The 17,524-nt window shown below is 42.7% G+C and overlaps 1 protein-coding gene across 1 annotated transcript in view; it reads right to left on the reverse strand.

Annotated features, from left to right (window-relative positions):
• The window catches only part of LOC118361335 (latent-transforming growth factor beta-binding protein 1-like), a 139,753-nt gene that overhangs the window by 35,116 nt on the left and 87,113 nt on the right, over positions 1–17,524 (reverse strand). The window contains exons 12-18 of the mRNA XM_052476912.1: positions 15,229–15,453; positions 10,732–10,754; positions 9,668–9,779; positions 9,060–9,146; positions 2,783–2,908; positions 2,244–2,369; positions 212–337 (exon numbers count right to left, since the gene is read on the reverse strand). Coding sequence (XP_052332872.1) covers positions 212–337; positions 2,244–2,369; positions 2,783–2,908; positions 9,060–9,146; positions 9,668–9,779; positions 10,732–10,754; positions 15,229–15,453 — 825 coding nt within the window. The remainder of the gene's footprint in view (positions 1–211; positions 338–2,243; positions 2,370–2,782; positions 2,909–9,059; positions 9,147–9,667; positions 9,780–10,731; positions 10,755–15,228; positions 15,454–17,524) is intronic.

Here is a 17,524-nt window from a genome sequence, read left to right on the forward strand (position 1 = left end):
AGAGAGAGGCGAGGAGAGAGGCAAGCACTGAATCAACACCACAAAAGGCCAAGGATTTAAGTGTGGGTGATGTGTAAGTCAATATGCATATCATGTTGTTAATATGTCAGAAACAACCATGGCATTGTCTTACCATGAACCCCCCCTCTAATTATCTTGCCCCTAAAGCTCTCCAAATAGAACCCAAATCGTTGAAGGGCGCTTCTTGTACCTTCACACTGGCCTGTTGGGCTCATCCTGAAGCCGCCGTCACAGTGCCGACAGATGTAGGAACCCACATTGTTGACACAAAAGCCATCCTCAGGACAAGCGTGGGAGTTCAGACACTCGTTTAAATCTGAGCGAGGGATACAGAGAGGAAGAGGAGGGGAGAGAGAGGGATGGAGGGGGGTGGGAGCGAGAAGGAGAGATTTGAGGATAGTAACTGGCTCCAAAAAAGATACTCAATCTTTCAAGAATAATCAACCCTTTCTTGGTACTCACCCAAACCCATTAAGAACATAAGCATAATCCCCCAAACCCCGGAGAAATGTGATGGGGTACACATCATTTTAGTGCTGTGTCACTTCTGTTTTACAAACATGTCAGACATTACTCTGTCCAATATCAACAAGGGCAGCGGAAGTTCAGCCTAAAGTGATGGAATCTCCTGGTCCGTCCGTAGATCTGTGCCAGATCTCTATGTACCCCAGTCTGAATGTGATATCCATCGATCTAAACGATTTGGACAGTCTGGCATTACAGAGAGCTAGAAGAGTGACTCATGACGCTCTTTCCTTGACTTTAACTGAATATCATGGACATTGCTGATTCATGCCAGGACTGTTTCTGCTTCATGCCCTCCCAGCCCCCTAAAATGGACCAAAGCCAGCTTAAGGTGACATAAACTTCCTCTGAGGGCCCTGGGCGGGACTTCCTGTGGGACATTACAAAAGACAGAACCAACAAGGAAGGAAACAGGGACTCTAATTGGAGGGGAGTGGTATCCAGGACACCACTCCCTTCCTTAGTAACCAAACATCCCCCCCCACCTTGAAGTAGAGAGTGTAAATGCATGACTCAGCAAAATGACGACAGGCAAGAAACAGACTGGACATGGAGTGGAAAACTTTATTTCGGTTTTAACTCGTCATGTAGTGTTGCCTCTGGTGAAGTAAGTGTTTTCAAAGTATTTTTAAACTGAACAAAAATATAAACGCAACATGCAACAATTTCAAAGATGTTACAGTTCATATAAGGAAACCAGTCAATTGAAATAAATTAATTAGGCCCTAATCTATGGATTTCACATGACTGGGCAGGAGTGCAACATGCTGGGGGGTGGGTGGGCTCCCAATACCCACTTGGCAGCCAGGCCCACCCACTGGGGAGCCAGGCCCAGCCAATCAGAATGAGTTTTTCCCACAAAAGGGCTTTATTACAGACAGAAATAGGCTGTTTAATCAACTTCTTGATATGCCACACCTGTCAGGTGGATAGATTATATTGGCAAAGGAGAAATGCTCACAAACAGGGATATAAACCAATTTGAACACAACATTTTAGAGAAATAAGCTAATTGTGTGTGAAACATTTCAAGGATTTTTTATTTCAACTCACGAAACATGGGACCAACACATTGCATGTTGTGTTTATATTTTTCTCCAGTATAGTTTCGTTTTCATCATTGGATTCAAGTATAACTAGCCACTCAATGTTCCATCTGTCTTATTGAAGATTTAGGGCTGTTGCCCTCCAAGTTGCCTGTTTTTGCACTCTTCTTAATATTAATAATAGATCAAGTACTCATATCCACATAGAAATCCCTGGCAAACGGTGATAAATTATATCCTCCTTATTTCCTTTTCAGATGTTTGACTGTTACAGTACAGTACAGTTACGGGGAAATAATCATTGGCTTTATGCCTCCGCAAACCTCATTTTGTGGAAGAGAAAATCTGTGTAGAAACACCAGAAACCACCTAATGACAGTGTTCACAGTATTTATATCCCGGGATGGGGAGGAGGATGGGGAGGACGTCGCTAATGGGCCACACTGTGGTCATCTCCTAAAATGCAGCCCCTATCTCCAGGGAGGGGTGACAAAACCAATGGGGAACTATACTGGAGACAACTGGGGAAATAACTAGAGGTTTCAACAAAAATGAAAACACACAAACGGCTTTCCAAATGTGTGCTGCTGCGGTGCACAACACGTATTGAATCTCAGGGAGTGTGGTGGTATGTGTGTGAAATGACTTTACCAATGCAACTGGTTCCCTCCTCATCTGTCATGAAGCCTGGTTGGCACACACACAGGAAGCTGCCAGGAGTGTTCCTGCAGCGGCCGTTGGAGCACAGTGATGCAGACTCCAGGCATTCATCAACATCTGTAGCAAGGCAGGAGTCATGGGATGGAACATGGGTCAACTTGCTAAGAAACATACTGACATACTGACCACTGCACCAAAGCGGTAACTAAATGATTATTCTACAACATTCACACATAACTCCATAATGCTGAAAGGCTAGTTAAATCATTATATATCACAAGTATATTCAGAAAAGACCATCATTGTCGGCTGTCATTGTAAATAAGAATTTGTTCTTAACTGACTTGCCTAGTTAGATAAAGGTTAAATAAAATAACAAAATATTCCCATTTACTGATGTAATTCAATGAATATATGTTCTGGGGCAAATGTGAAAAGTGAAAACCTAATCCAATCAGACCAAATGACAAAAAGACTCCGTTCCCACTGGTCTGATAAATGGACGTGACCTTTGACGTCTTGTTTCTTACCGACACAGGTGGTGTGTGTCTCATCCATCTGGTAGCCCTCTCTACAGATGCAGGTATAACCCTCCACAGTGTTGTAGCAGATCCCCTGGCCACAGATGTGAGGGTTGACCTGGCACTCATCCACCTCTGGCCGAGAGCGAGAGACAGAGAGAGAGAGAAAGAGAGAGACAGAGAGAAATAGACAGAAAGAGAGAGAGAACGAGAGAGAGACCCAAATAGCAGGATTTTGAGTATGCATGCTGAACACAATCATAGAGGAAACCTCATGCTACTCTTCAAATACTAAATACATAAATACTGTATCTATATGCGCAGCATAAACAAATCTATTCCATTCCTGCAAATGGCCTTTCCTCTCCCTAGCCGATATTCTCATCAACTTCCCATTCATGGCTGCAAATGTGTTTCTGTATGACAAATATTGATAAGCCAATGGAAACCCCCTCTGACTTTAAATCTCAAGGTTCTTGAGCTGGAGAACTTAAAGACGTGCTCCGGAACGTTGCATTTTTTAAAACTCACGCTTTGGGCTGGATGTGTCAATGTTAGGTTCATGTCAATGTTTAGTTCGTACGTGTATAATCTATGAGCAGAATTACTGTCTTACCTCAATTAGCCGCAAAATTCCTAGTTTGATAGCAACTGTTTCCAGGAAGTTGTGTGGCGCCATTTCCCCTACCTTTTCCCCCACGTGGGCCAGCTCCCTAGCAATTCGAGTTCCAGTCAATGAGCTTCAGCCTCTCCCCATTTGAGTGACAGCTAGCAAGATGCACACACATCAGAGTGAGAGAGCGCAATGATGTGGTGCACATATCTGCACGTGACATAATATGCCATTTGTGTGGACCACTTTTGGCTCGTGAGCGCTACTTTCAGAACTACTAGCTAAAAAGTTTATAAAATTACCAGAGATTTTTTTTTAAATGTACAGAGTATTCACTCAAAAATGTATATGTTAGGCATTAAGCATTTGGTTCCAAGATACTAACCCTGACATTATTGTACTCTCTGAAACTTGGTTAAAACAATGTATAGCTGAACACTCTCAAGGAGAGGTAACATCGAGACCAGTTGTAGGCTACTCAGAGGAGGAAAGGGAGGACAATCCTCCTCGGTTACTTTCATAAAAATAAAAATAGTAAAACATTGGAAAAATATCCTTTTTAGATTAAACTATACTAAATATAATCACGTCACCAAATAATTGATTAAAATTATTTTGCAAATAAGGTCTATAGTAGCAGCAACAGCACTCTGTAGGGTAGCACCATGGTGTAGCCGGAGGACAGCTAGCTTCCGTTCGCCTCTGGGTACAATGACTTCAATACAAAGCCTAGGAGGCTCTTGGTTCTCACCCCCTTCCATAGACTGACTTACACAGTAATTATGACAACTCCCAGAGGACATCCTCCAACCTATCAGAGCTCTTGCAGCATTAACTGACATGTTGTCCACCCAATCAAAGGATCAGATAATTAATATGGTACTGAAAGCATGAACTACAGCTAGCTAGCACTGCAGTGCATAAAATGTGATGAGTAGTTGACTCAAAGAGAGAGAAAGACAGTAGTTCAACAGTTTTTAACAAATTAATTTCTTCCAAAATGAAGGAGAAGCAAGAGAGAAAAAAGGAAGAGAGAGGGAGAGATGTAAATGTGGCCATCTCGTCTCGCCTACTGAAACACACTGCTGAAACAGAGGGATGCTATGTTAGCTAGCTGGCTATGACTTTCCAACACAACACTGGAACTCTTCCAAGTCGAGGTAAACTTTTGGTTTGACTAATTTATTGCCACCGGGGCCCGCTGGTGTAACTGCTTACTGACTATACACTGTAACGGTTACTGCATGACTGTAGCGGGTTTACTAACGCGTTAGGTCTACTATCTATGCTGACTATGACGTTACTTTAGCTAATATGGTGACAATGATGTAGGCTGTGTGTAAGCGGTTTGGCATGGAAAGGTTTTTCTGCTTCGTCACATACAGCTGATGGGTTGTGCATTGAAGTCCACATGCGAAGGGAAGAGGTGAAAGGAGGAGAGCTCATGGATGCAAGAAATAATACAACGTGGCTGCTATGAAAGTGAACCGTGTCTACGTGTGATCAGGGGTGTATTTATTCCGCCGAAAAAATGTTTCGCAAACGTGACAAAACGGGGATAAACATACCGGAATTTTTCCAACAGAAACTCTTGTTTGCAACTGTTGGACTAATGATTACACTCTATATCAGCTAGATGCAGGCGATAATGTGCAAGGCAGTATTGAATATCACTGTCTGTCACCTCAAATTTGTCTTTCGACGCACTTACATTGTAAACTGTCATTCATAGGCGAGGTTGTAGCAACCTCATTATGGGTGTAGGGAAAATGTGAGTATCATGTGGTTGCCTAAACCTGTCACTGTTACATTGGACTGGGTGAATAGAATATGAATGACAGTCATCCAATATGCTGTAATGGAAATAAGGCCATGCTCATTAAAAAAATATTCCTACTCCCTCCTCTTAAATGGCACCGACCGCCAACGATCGGGACCCTACTACTACAGAGGGAGGTCTAATGGATCTCCTATCTAAAAACACTGACTCCTAGTAGTCTGATTATTGAATTTGACCTCAGGCCATTTCAACCCAATGATTTATTTTTGCCCACAGTTTCTTAGCTTATACTGCATGTCATGTTTCCCATGGTGACGATGCTCATTATGCATTACGTTTGAACCACAACAAGATATGAAATTAACTAATGAAACAAAGATGAAAGTAAATTAAATGTAAGAATAATGATTGTTGATATTAGCATAATGTATTCCATTATATCTAATCATGTTGACATAAGATTATGTAAATAATTGTCCGCATGTATTGACATGCTGCAAAATATTTGTTTCACTGTTTTTCATCCCTCATTACCTTAATTACTATGACACACCCCTCACTGTGTTCATTGGTTCCACTAATTGCACTGCTTGTCTACATAACTGTATCAAGCAGTTACAATGTAACCCTGAAGACAGCACTGCGTTCCAAAATGTTGGTTACTATACCCATTAAATGTTTGGGATTGTGCGACCTTCTTTCTTTTTTATAGCCCTATCCATATAGGCCAATTTCTACAAGTGTAAAGGGTTAAAGACGTTAGATGTAGTTCACCACAGTGCACTTCGTTTTATAACGGGTGATAGGTTTTGCACTCATCACTACTTGCTCTATCAGAAATTAGGATGGCCCTCTTTGACCTCATGTAAGTCGAAACAATGCATTTTGTAAAAACTCCCTCATTACCTTACATCTTTACTTACCTATAGAAGAACGAGTTACCATACCAGATCACAGGGATGGATATCTATGGAAATTCCGTCTGTTGCTACAGACTTTTAGCTGTAAGTTTCTTTGCACCCCAAGTATGGAACAATCTTCAGAGTTCCCTACAAATGGATGTATTGGTGCCTTTTAGACTATTTGCATTTACTGTTATTTTATTGTTGCTCTTTAATTATTTGTTACGTTTCAATGTTCTTATTTTTCAATTTTATTTATGTATTTATAAATGTTTTAGTTTCAGTTTATTTAGTAAATACATTCCTCTTAAGGATCGGCCCCTTTTCCCCCCGATTTTCGCCTAAAATGACATACCCAAATCTAACTGCCTGTAACTCAGGACCTGAAGCAAGGACATGCATATTCTTGATACCATTTGAAAGGAAACACTTTGAAGTTTGTGGAAATGTGAAAATAATGTAGGAGAATATAACATATTAGATCTGGCAAAAGATCATCTTTGAAATGCAAAAGAAAGGGCACAATGTATTATTCCACTTTAGGCTCTATTTAAATGTTGGCCACTAGTTGGCAGCATTGCATGTGCAAAGTTTTAGACTGATCCAATGAACCATTGCATTTCTGTTCAAAATGTTGTATCAAGTCGGCCCAAATGTTCATAACTGTGCACTCTCCTCAAACAGTAGCATAGTTTTATTTCACTGTAACAGCTACAGTAAATTGGACAGTGCAGTTAGATCAACACGAATTTAAGCTTTCTTCCCATATCAGATATGTCTATGTCCTGGGAAATGTTCTTGTTACTTACATGCTAATCATATTAGCGCACGTTAGCTCAACCGTCCCGTGGGGGGGGCACCGATCTCGCAGCTAACACTTCTTTAAAAAAGCATTGTCGGTTGTAGGCTTGTAAGTAAACATTTCACTGTAACGTCTACACCTATTGTATTCGGCGCATGTGACAAATACAATATGAAAGTGTTGATTGGGGACCTCTGCTGTGGAATGTGATTGTTTTTCACACGTGTGCTTTATTGCATTTTTTGTATTCTCTTTGTATTTTGTATTTTCTGGTGTATTTCCTATGTGCAATTTGTAATTGTAAGATGCAAAACAGATCTTGGTCTCAATGGGACTACCTGTTAAAATAATCGGCAAAATCCCAAAACCTACTCACTGGGTGCATCAATCGGACGTAACACAGTGGGAAAGTATGGAATGAAGTAAATCATAGTGTCTAATGCCCATCAAAAGGCACCAATATGCAGACATATTACAGAAGTGGGCCACTGGACCTACAGTTCCAGAGACTTAAGGACTCCGTCATATCAGCCGAAACTGTCCGATCACAGTGACGGAGCGGTTTGCCATTTCAGAACTTGATGAGAAGAAGAGAAAATGAAAGGGTTATTAAATTAGTGGTGATAGATGATGAATATAGTATTTAAGAATTACAGTGTTGCTGAGGAAATGGTCGTCAAAATGTCAGGAAGCTTCGAGATCACATTAACAATACATTACGCATCCCTGATGTATGCGGTTGTTAATGGCTGGGCTTTTTCAAAGCTCAGCAGGCCAGTATGGTGGAATTACAAAGAATTTAAGTATTACTGTACAAATTTCAATAGGCAAGGTATTATTGCTCAAATATGCCACAGCGGCATCTCCTCAGAATTACAGTTACATTCAATTACTGCTGTGTTTTATATAGGATTTAGGGAAGACATCAGCCAACCAGAGGAGGATGGGCTCCTGCTCTAGACTCTGCTTCCTGTCAAGGTTTCTTCCCGCCTAAGGAGATTTCCCTCATCCGTTCGGTCAAGCGTTATATTTTAGCACTTTGTTACAAATGTATTTGTAAAATGCACAATCATTTGATTGACTGACTGACTGATTGGTTGATTGAGCTACAGAATGATTAGCGAGTGTAGTTGCTTTATACCTTAAAGAGCATCTCCGCCATGTCACAATCAAACGATTGTCGTGTTTTGTCGAGGATGTACTTTAGAAAGAAACGTAATGTTGAGAATGATTAGCAAGCGTTGAGGCACAGAGGCCAGAGTCTAATCACAGTAAGGATGACAGGATGATTTTTTTTTAAAAGAGAGAGACGCAATTATGTATCACAGTGTACCGAGTATCTGTCATCAGGTGGCTTAATTGTTGTGGCTTCACGTTTCCAGGACACCGGGACGTAAAACGCTGCGATGAGAGTGGTCTGGGTGCTTGGATGTCCGCCTAGCGAATATAACCCCAAATACCCCAGCGGTCCCCTGATTGGTCCAGGTGCTTTTTGTGGGCCTGGAACCAGATATTCCCACCCCCTTCCCTCCACACTTGTCTCTGTGCCGACACTAATCTCTATTCTACTGCTCTGTGAAGTCCCCCCTCTTCCTCGCCCTGGGTATCAAAACAGGTGCGTTTCACACAAGTGGTTGCCTAGCGATGGCACAAATCTCTGGCCTCACTGGCCTTTCCCTTCCGATTCAAATAACCACAGCAACAACATCTAAAATGGGAGTCTCTCAAATACAACAATACAGGACCCAAATACATTTCTCTAAGGGTGAGGAGAGAGAGAAAAAGTTGCTCTGCATTTTCATTGGAGTGATTTGAAGCCTTTATGAGGATGTTGTTAGACTATTGTTAAACTATTCCCATCTAGAAAGTGGAGAGAGAGACTTCATGTTGCCACGGCCCCTCAACAGCAACACAGGATTCCTAAATATAGAAGAAGCCCGAAATACAACTGGGTAGAACCCCAAGGACAAAGAAAGGAGGTCAGGAAGAGTCAGAAAGTGCCATGTTCCCAGTCTGCGGGCCTCTATTCATTCATGATTTTTACACAATCAGCTTGGGATAGCTTAGATAGAGTTTGTAGCAGGGATAGTAGTTACTAACTGGTCAGCAGCACATTGACCAGTCGACTAAACTGTGTCCAGATGTCACCGGGTTTCTGCGTGTCACTGTATGTCACTGTGGGCTCTTACCTGCTGACTGAGTCGGGGCGATGTCCTGGCCAGCGTTGGAGGGGAGGATCAGGGCTGGAGCAGGGGGGGACGTTTTCTCCACAACCTCTGCGAGACCAGGACAAATAGAGCCAGGGGAGAGAACAGCGCAGTCAGACTTTCCGTGGTCTTTAAAATGAGTGTTTCAATGTTGAGTTGTTGTCATGAAACTGTAACACGGAGCGCTGCAGAAATCAACAATCCCAGCGGACAGAGATAAATCACTCTTCACCGTCACGTGCTGAGCTGACAGTTGTTAAAATATTTTTCCAGCTTGGATACATATTGAACCCTTTTTACAACAATAAAAACCTTACATTTCAATTAAGATAATCCTATACTAGAGCCTGGAGAACAGCCATCACAAATGGCAGGTGCTCTTTCCACTATGACGATTAGACCTGTCACAAGGGAAAGAACATAATGTATTTTTCAAACCAACCCATTTTCATTTCTATTCTTTCAGGTCAAATTGACCGAAAGTACAGTGCCAAAACAATATAAATCAGAATTAAATAACTTCCACACTTTGCCCAGTGAGGCTGAAATAGCAGCAGAGAGAGTAGAGGGGAAGGGAATGGATGAGACACCTGGGTAGGCCGGCTCCATCCTCATGGTAGAGACACCGGGAGAGAGCTGTGGCTGGCCAGCCTCGACCTCAACTACTGGCCTATTACTAGTAGCCTCCAGAATAACCAGCTCCTTGAAGGACAAAACACAAGACAAACACAATATGGACCTCGGGGTCAGTGGACTGATCCGTATAGACATGTGTGAGGTTTCGGTGAGCAAGCGCCGCTCATGCACCGCTGTCATGCGTGAGCTCGTCAAATAGGCCGCTCGGCAGTAAACTATTTACAAATCAGCTTGCATGGCAGCTGAAGGAAGGAAAGTGCTTGAAAGGATTGTAAGAGCAAGATTTCGGATAGTAAGAGCAACATTTGTTGTCATTGAGTGGACAGGGTCTATGGAATGCCCAAGTCAGTTGTGTGGAGTCCAACTTGACTTCAGCTTTGTAGACATTTGGAGTTTCTCGGAGTTTCGCAACAGTGTTCACTTACTCCACCCCTGTCAAAGTGCTTTTAAAGACTTTCAAGCAGCTGAGTCTACTTTACCGCTGAAAGAACCAAGACCAGATCATGTAAAAGAGAGCTTCTATATTTAATTCAAAAAGTCATAATACAATACTAAATCCATTACAGAAAGGTTTCAGGACTGTTCAGTATTTGAGGCTCTAAGGCTGCACTTAAACACGCAGCCCGATTCTGATCAGTTGCTCAATTATTGGCAAAAGAGCTGATCTGATTGGTCAACTGACCAATTTGTGGAAAAAGATCAGAATTGGGCTGCCTGAGTAAACGCAGCCTTACAGTATGAGGCTGGACAAAAGCGCAAAGAGCAAAGTCTTGCCAGCTGTGAACGGCATTGACATAGACGCTCCACTGTGAATGCTTTAAGTGCGCTTAGGCTGAAAGCATGGAGCATTGATTGGCTCAAAGTCATGCAGTGGTGATGCCGACTTCATGCAGAGGTGATGCTGCAGGCTGCTTCTGCAGGTCGCTGCCATAGAGGCTGAAGGATGAATACTTCTTGTTGCATGCAAGAAAGCTTATTTCTGTTCCGTTGTTTTTTTTGCAGAAGAAACCCAACCTACCTGCTCAGGTGCATCTGTGGCAACTGGCCATGAAGACAAAATAAAAACAACACAAAGAAAGAATGAGTTCAAAAAAAGAGTGGGACCGTTTGGAAGCACAAGGCTGGATATACCTGCCCTTGACTACCAAGGTTTGTCAGAGGCAAGTACATCATTCATTTGTATTTTTAGGACAACATTCACATTATAGTTCCCCATTAAATATAGTCAGGCTTTTGAATACATCAATTAACCCGGCTGGGGCCAGAGAGGATGAATGATTTGCAATCCATAAGACGGTCACCTTCACAGGTACTTTTAGCTGTTCATGACCGCATCAACATGTGATATTTTTCATGGCCACGTATAAGTGTTAATCAGTAACAAGGATGTTCCACTAACACCTTATTTTAACCACTGGCCAAATGCCATGTCATAACTCAACCCTCTTGCATTTTTACGGAGGTCATAAAGACCAACGGCAGTGTTATGAATGACGCATAACATTAGGCGTAAAATAAATTCCCTCCGCCAGGGTTCATAGCCCCTTGTGGCATGCAAACACTCATCGACACAGGTTTGGGCAGTGACTTTCTCCTCTTATTGTTTGTCTGAGTCTGTCCTCTGCATTGGATCCTCTGTGCTCAAGAGAAGTTTAGCTGTAAGTCTGTGCACTCTACCGCAGGCCAAGTTTCTCTTTCCCTCACCGGCCGCCAAGCATGTCCTGAACAATAAAAGAGAGGAACTCCATCTCTCCTCTCAGAACCCAGCGGTTTGAGTGGTGAGGGCAAGCCAAAGCATGTGAATCCTCATCATCCTATCTAGGGTGGAACTGAATTGGTGTCTGGGTGAGCAATGTTTTTAAAGACCCCCACACACTCACGCATACAAGTCGGTTCTGTCTTTTGTTTCACTTATGTGCTGCCTTTTGTCGAAGGGTGGATTACGAAAAAAGTGCGCTGGCACTGAAGGTACACGATATTCCACATATCAAAACAGGACAGCATCGTGAAAAGACAAAAGCATGGCCCCAGGGCCCATGTGTTACGGTCTATGATGCCAAATTCCACAGAGCACTCTACTTGAATTCTAAAAGACCAAGCAACTCCCATCTATGAGTCACACTGAGGCCAAGCTCATCCCAATGTTCTGTCTCTGTCTTTCTGGAGTACTTTAGTAAAGATGGCTGCTCTTCTACTGGTGCTTGCTGTGTGATGTTGACTCAGCTGGTACAGAGGGAATTGTGTGATGTTGACTCTCTTGGTATAGAGGGAATTGTGTGATGTTGACTCAGCTGGTATAGAGGGAATTGTGTGATGTTGACTCAGCTGGTATAGAGGGAATTGTGTGATGTTGACTCAGCTGGTACAGAGGGAATTGTGTGATGTTGACTCTCTTGGTATAGAGGGAATTGTGTGATGTTGACTCTCTTGGTATAGAGGGAATTGTGTGATGTTGACTCTCTTGGTATAGAGGGAATTGTGTGATGTTGACTCAGCTGGTACAGAGGGAATTGTGTGATGTTGACTCAGCTGGTATAGAGGGAATTGTGTGATGTTGACTCAGCTGGTATAGAGGGAATTGTGTGATGTTGACTCAGCTGGTACAGAGGGAATTGTGTGATGTTGACTCAGCTGGTATAGAGGGAATTGTGTGATGTTGACTCAGCTGGTACAGAGGGAATTGTGTGATGTTGACTCAGCTGGTACAGAGGGAATTGTGTGATGTTGACTCAGCTGGTATAGAGGGAATTGTGTGATGTTGACTCCCCTGGTATAAAGGGAAATGTGTGATGTTGACTCACCTGGTATAGAGGGAATTGTGTGATGTTGACCCCCCGTTATAAAGGGAATTGTGTGATGTTGACTCAGTTGGTATAGAGGGAATTGTGTGATGTTGACTCAGCTGGTATAGAGGGAATTGTGTGATGTTGACTCAGCTGGTACAGAGGGAATTGTGTGATGTTGACTTAGCTGGTACAGAGGTAATTGTGTGATGTTGACTCAGCTGGTATAGAGGGAATTGTGTGATGTTGACTCTCTTGGTATAGGGGGAATTGTATGATGTTGACTCTCTTGGTATAGAGGGAATTGTGTGATGTTGACTCAGCTGGTATAGAGGGAATTGTGTGATGTTGACTCCCCTGGTATAAAGGGAAATGTGTGATGTTGACTCACCTGGTATAGAGGGAATTGTGTGATGTTGACCCCCCGTTATAAAGGGAATTGTGTGATGTTGACTCAGCTGGTATAGAGGGAATTGTGTGATGTTGACTCAGCTGGTATAGAGGGAATTGTGTGATGTTGACTGAGCTGGTATAAAGGGAATTGTGTGATGTTGACTCTCTTGGTATAGAGGGAATTGTGTGATGTTGACTGAGCTGGTATAGAGGGAATTGTGTGATGTTGACTCACCTGGTATAGAGGGAATTGTGTGATGTTAACTCAGCTGGTATAGAGGGAATTGTGTGATGTTGACTCACCTGGTATAGAGGGAATTGTGTGATGTTGACTCAGCTGGTATAGAGGGAATTGTGTGATGTTGACTCTCTTGGTATAGAGGGAATTGTGTGATGTTGACTGAGCTGGTATAGAGGGAATTGTGTGATGTTGACTCACCTGGTATAGAGGGAATTGTGTGATGTTAACTCAGCTGGTATAGAGGGAATTGTGTGATGTTGACTCACCTGGTATAGAGGGAATTGTGTGATGTTGCCTCAGCTGGTATAGAGGGAATTGTGTTATGTTGACTCAGCTGGTATAGAGGGAATTGTGTGATGTTGACTCTCTTGGTATAGAGGGAATTGTATGATGTTGACTCTCTTGGTATAGAGGGAATTGTGTGATGTTGACTCCCCTGGTATAAAGGGAAATGTGTGATGTTGACTCACCTGGTATAGAGGGAATTGTGTGATGTTGACCCCCCCCCGTTATAAAGGGAATTGTGTGATGTTGACTCAGCTGGTATAGAGGGAATTGTGTGATGTTGACTCAGCTGGTATAGAGGGAATTGTGTGATGTTGACTCAGCTGGTATAGAGGGAATTGTGTGATGTTGACTCAGCTGGTACAGAGGGAATTGTGTGATGTTGACTCAGCTGGTACAGAGGGAATTGTGTGATGTTGACTCTCTTGGTATAGAGGGAATTGTATGATGTTGACTCTCTTGGTATAGAGGGAATTGTATGATGTTGACTCTCTTGGTACAGAGGGAATTGTGTGATGTTGACTCTCTTGGTACAGAGGGAATTGTATGATGTTGACTCTCTTGGTACAGAGGGAATTGTGTGATGTTGACTCTCTTGGTACAGAGGGAATTGTGTGATGTTGACTCTCTTGGTATAGAGGGAATTGTGTGATGTTGACTCTCTTGGTACAGAGGGAATTGTATGATGTTGACTCAGCCGGTATAGAGGGAATTGTGTGATGTTGACTCTCTTGGTACAGAGGGAATTGTGTGATGTTGACTCTCTTGGTACAGAGGGAATTGTGTGATGTTGACTCTCTTGGTATAGAGGGAATTGTGTGCTGTTGACTCTCTTGGTACAGAGGGAATTGTATGATGTTGACTCAGCTGGTATAGAAGGAATTGTGTGATGTTGACTCCCCTGGTATAAAGGGAAATGTGTGATGTTGACTCACCTGGTATAGAGGGAATTGTGTGATGTTGACCCCCCCGTTATAAAGGGAATTGTGTGATGTTGACTCAGCTGGTATAGAGGGAATTGTGTGATGTTGACTCAGCTGGTATAGAGGGAATTGTGTGATGTTGACTGAGCTGGTATAAAGGGAATTGTGTGATGTTGACTCTCTTGGTATAGAGGGAATTGTGTGATGTTGACTGAGCTGGTATAGAGGGAATTGTGTGATGTTGACTCAGCTGGTATAGAGGGAATTGTGTGATGTTGACTCTCTTGGTATAGAGGGAATTGTGTGATGTTGACTCACCTGGTATAGAGGGAATTGTGTGATGTTAACTCAGCTGGTATAGAGGGAATTGTGTGATGTTGACTCACCTGGTATAGAGGGAATTGTGTGATGTTGACTCTTGGTATAGAGGGAATTGTGTGATGTTGACTCTCTTGGTATAGAGGGAACTGTGTGATGTTGACTCTCTTGGTATAGAGGGAATTGTGTGATGTTGACTCCCCTGGTATAGAGGGAATTGTGTGATGTTGACTCACCTGGTATAGAGGGAATTGTGTGATGTTGACTCAGCTGGTATAGAGGGAATTATGTGATGTTGACTCTCTTGGTATAGAGGGAATTGTGTGATGTTGACTCTCTTGGTATAGAGGGAATTGTGTGATGTTGACTCTCTTGGTATAGAGGGAATTGTGTGATGTTGACTCTCTTGGTATAGAGGGAATTGTGTGATGTTGACTCTTGGTATAGAGGGAATTGTGTGATTTTGACTCTTGGTATAGAGGGAATTGTGTGATGTTGACTCTCTTGGTATAGAGGGAATTGTGTGATGTTGACTCCCCTGGTATAAAGGGAATTGTGTGATGTTGACTCACCTGGAATGGAGGGAAGCTGTCTCTCAGTGACGCTCAAGGCCTCCACTGGTTTCTCGGGTGTCGGGAAGGGCAGAGGCGGGGCCACAGGCTCTTGGTGGGTGATCATTGGCTTGTTGATGGTCTCAGGTTGGCTGGGAAGTTTGGGTAGTTGATTGGGTAGTTTGGGCTTGTAAGAGCCTGTGACAGTGTAGCCCATCCCACCAGGGCATATCTCCTTGAATTTAGCTAAAAATGTTAAAAGAAAAATAAGTATTATATACGCAAGAAAAAAAACACATCAGAAACCACTTCCACCCCAAAAAAACAGATCAAAATGTCCACATGAAATATATTTACTTTGCATAATTCATAGCTATATGACTAATTTGATTGATCTTTTATTTGATGTAACTCATATGTAAAGTACAATAAGTTAGGTTAGGTTTTTGTTGAAGCAGATTCACCACGTGTATATACTTCTCTGAGGTCTTTCCGAGCTCCACGTACAGTGCATTCGGGAAAGTATTCAGACCCCTTGACTTTTTCCACATTTTGTTACGTTACAGCCTTATTCTAAAATGGATGAAATAAAAAAAATCTCATCCATCTACACACAATACCCCATTATGACAAAGTGAAAACAGGTTTATAGACATTTTAGCAAATGTATTACACGTAAAAAAGTATTCAGACCCTTTGCTATGTGACTTGAAATTGAGCTCAGGTGCATCCTGTTACCATTGATCATCCTTTAATGTTTCTACAGCTTGATTGGAGTCCATCTGTGGTAAATTCAATTGATTGGACATGATTTGGAAAGGCACACACCTGTCTATATAAGGTCCCACAGTTGACAGAGAATGTCATAGCAAAAACCAGGTTGAAAGAATTGTCCGTAGAGCTCCGAGACAGGATTGTGTCGAGGCACAGATCTGGGGAAGATTACCAAAAAATGTCTGCAGCATTGAGGTCCCAAGAACACAGTGGCCTCCATCATTCTTAAATGTATGAAGTTTGGAACCATCAATACACTCACTAGAGCTGGCCACCCAGCCAAACTTAGCAATCGGGAGAGAAGGGCCTTGGTTAGGGAGGTGACCAAGATCCCGATGGTCACTCTGACAAAGCTCCAGTTCCTTTGTGGAGATGGTAGAACTTTCCAGAAGGACAACCATCTCTGCAGCACTCCACCAATCAGGCCTTTATGGTAAAATGGCCAGACGGAAGCCATTTCTCAGTAAAAGGCACATGACAGCCCGCTTGGAGTTTGCCAAAAGGCACCTAAAGACTTTCAGACCATGAGAAATAAGATTCTCTGGTCTGATGAAACCAAGATTGAACTCTTTGGCCTGAATGCAAAGCATCGCGCCTGGAGGAAACCGGGCACCATCCCTACGGTGAAGCATGGTGGTGGCAGCATCATGCTGTGAGGATGTTTTTCAGCAGCAGGGACTGAGAGACTAGTCAGGATCGAGGGAAAGATGAACAGACCAAAGTACATAAAACCTTCTCCAGAGCGCTCAGAACCTCAGACTGGGGCGAAGATTCACCTTCCAAGAGGAACACTAGCCTAAGCACACAGCCAAGACAACACAAGAGTGGCTTCAGGACAAGTCTCTGACTGTCCTTGAGTGGCCCAGCAAGAGCCCAGCCAATTGCAGTTAAACCACTACATTTAACATTGATAGTGAAACAAATATATCAGATCAAACAGTAACTAATCCAGCTACCTTGGTAAACATTCCAACAAACGAAGAAGAACACATTGAAAGAGATACCTTAAAAAACTCTGCACTTCACATCAAGGTTAGTCCTGAAATGATTACACCAATCCTATATGTCTACTCAAGTTTATTTCCTGATTAAGGAGAACAAGTCTATCATTTACTCTTATCTTCTTATGGCTGCAGGGGCAGTATTGAGTAGCTTGGATGAAAGGTGACCAGAGGTACCCAGAGTAAACGGCCTGCTCCTCAGTCTTGTCAGTCTCAGTTAGTATTGGATAGAAAACACTGAAGTTTCTAAAATTGTTTGAATGATGTCTGTGAGTATAACAGAACTCATATGGCAGGCAAAAACCTGAGAAGAAATCCAAACAGGAAGTGAGAAATCTGAGGTTGGTCGATTTTCAACTCAGGCCCTATTGAATTCACATTGGGATATGAATGAAGTTGCACTTCCTAGGGCTTCCACTAGATGTCAACCGTCTTTAGAAACTTGAATGAGGCTTCTACTGTGTTGTGGGACTGAATAAGAGCTGAATGAGTCAGGTACTGGCAGAGAGCCATTTCCTGGTCATGCGCATTCCACATGATAT

This window comes from Oncorhynchus keta, chromosome 2 (assembly GCF_023373465.1).
Source record: "Oncorhynchus keta strain PuntledgeMale-10-30-2019 chromosome 2, Oket_V2, whole genome shotgun sequence".
Lineage (NCBI taxonomy): Eukaryota > Metazoa > Chordata > Actinopteri > Salmoniformes > Salmonidae > Oncorhynchus > Oncorhynchus keta.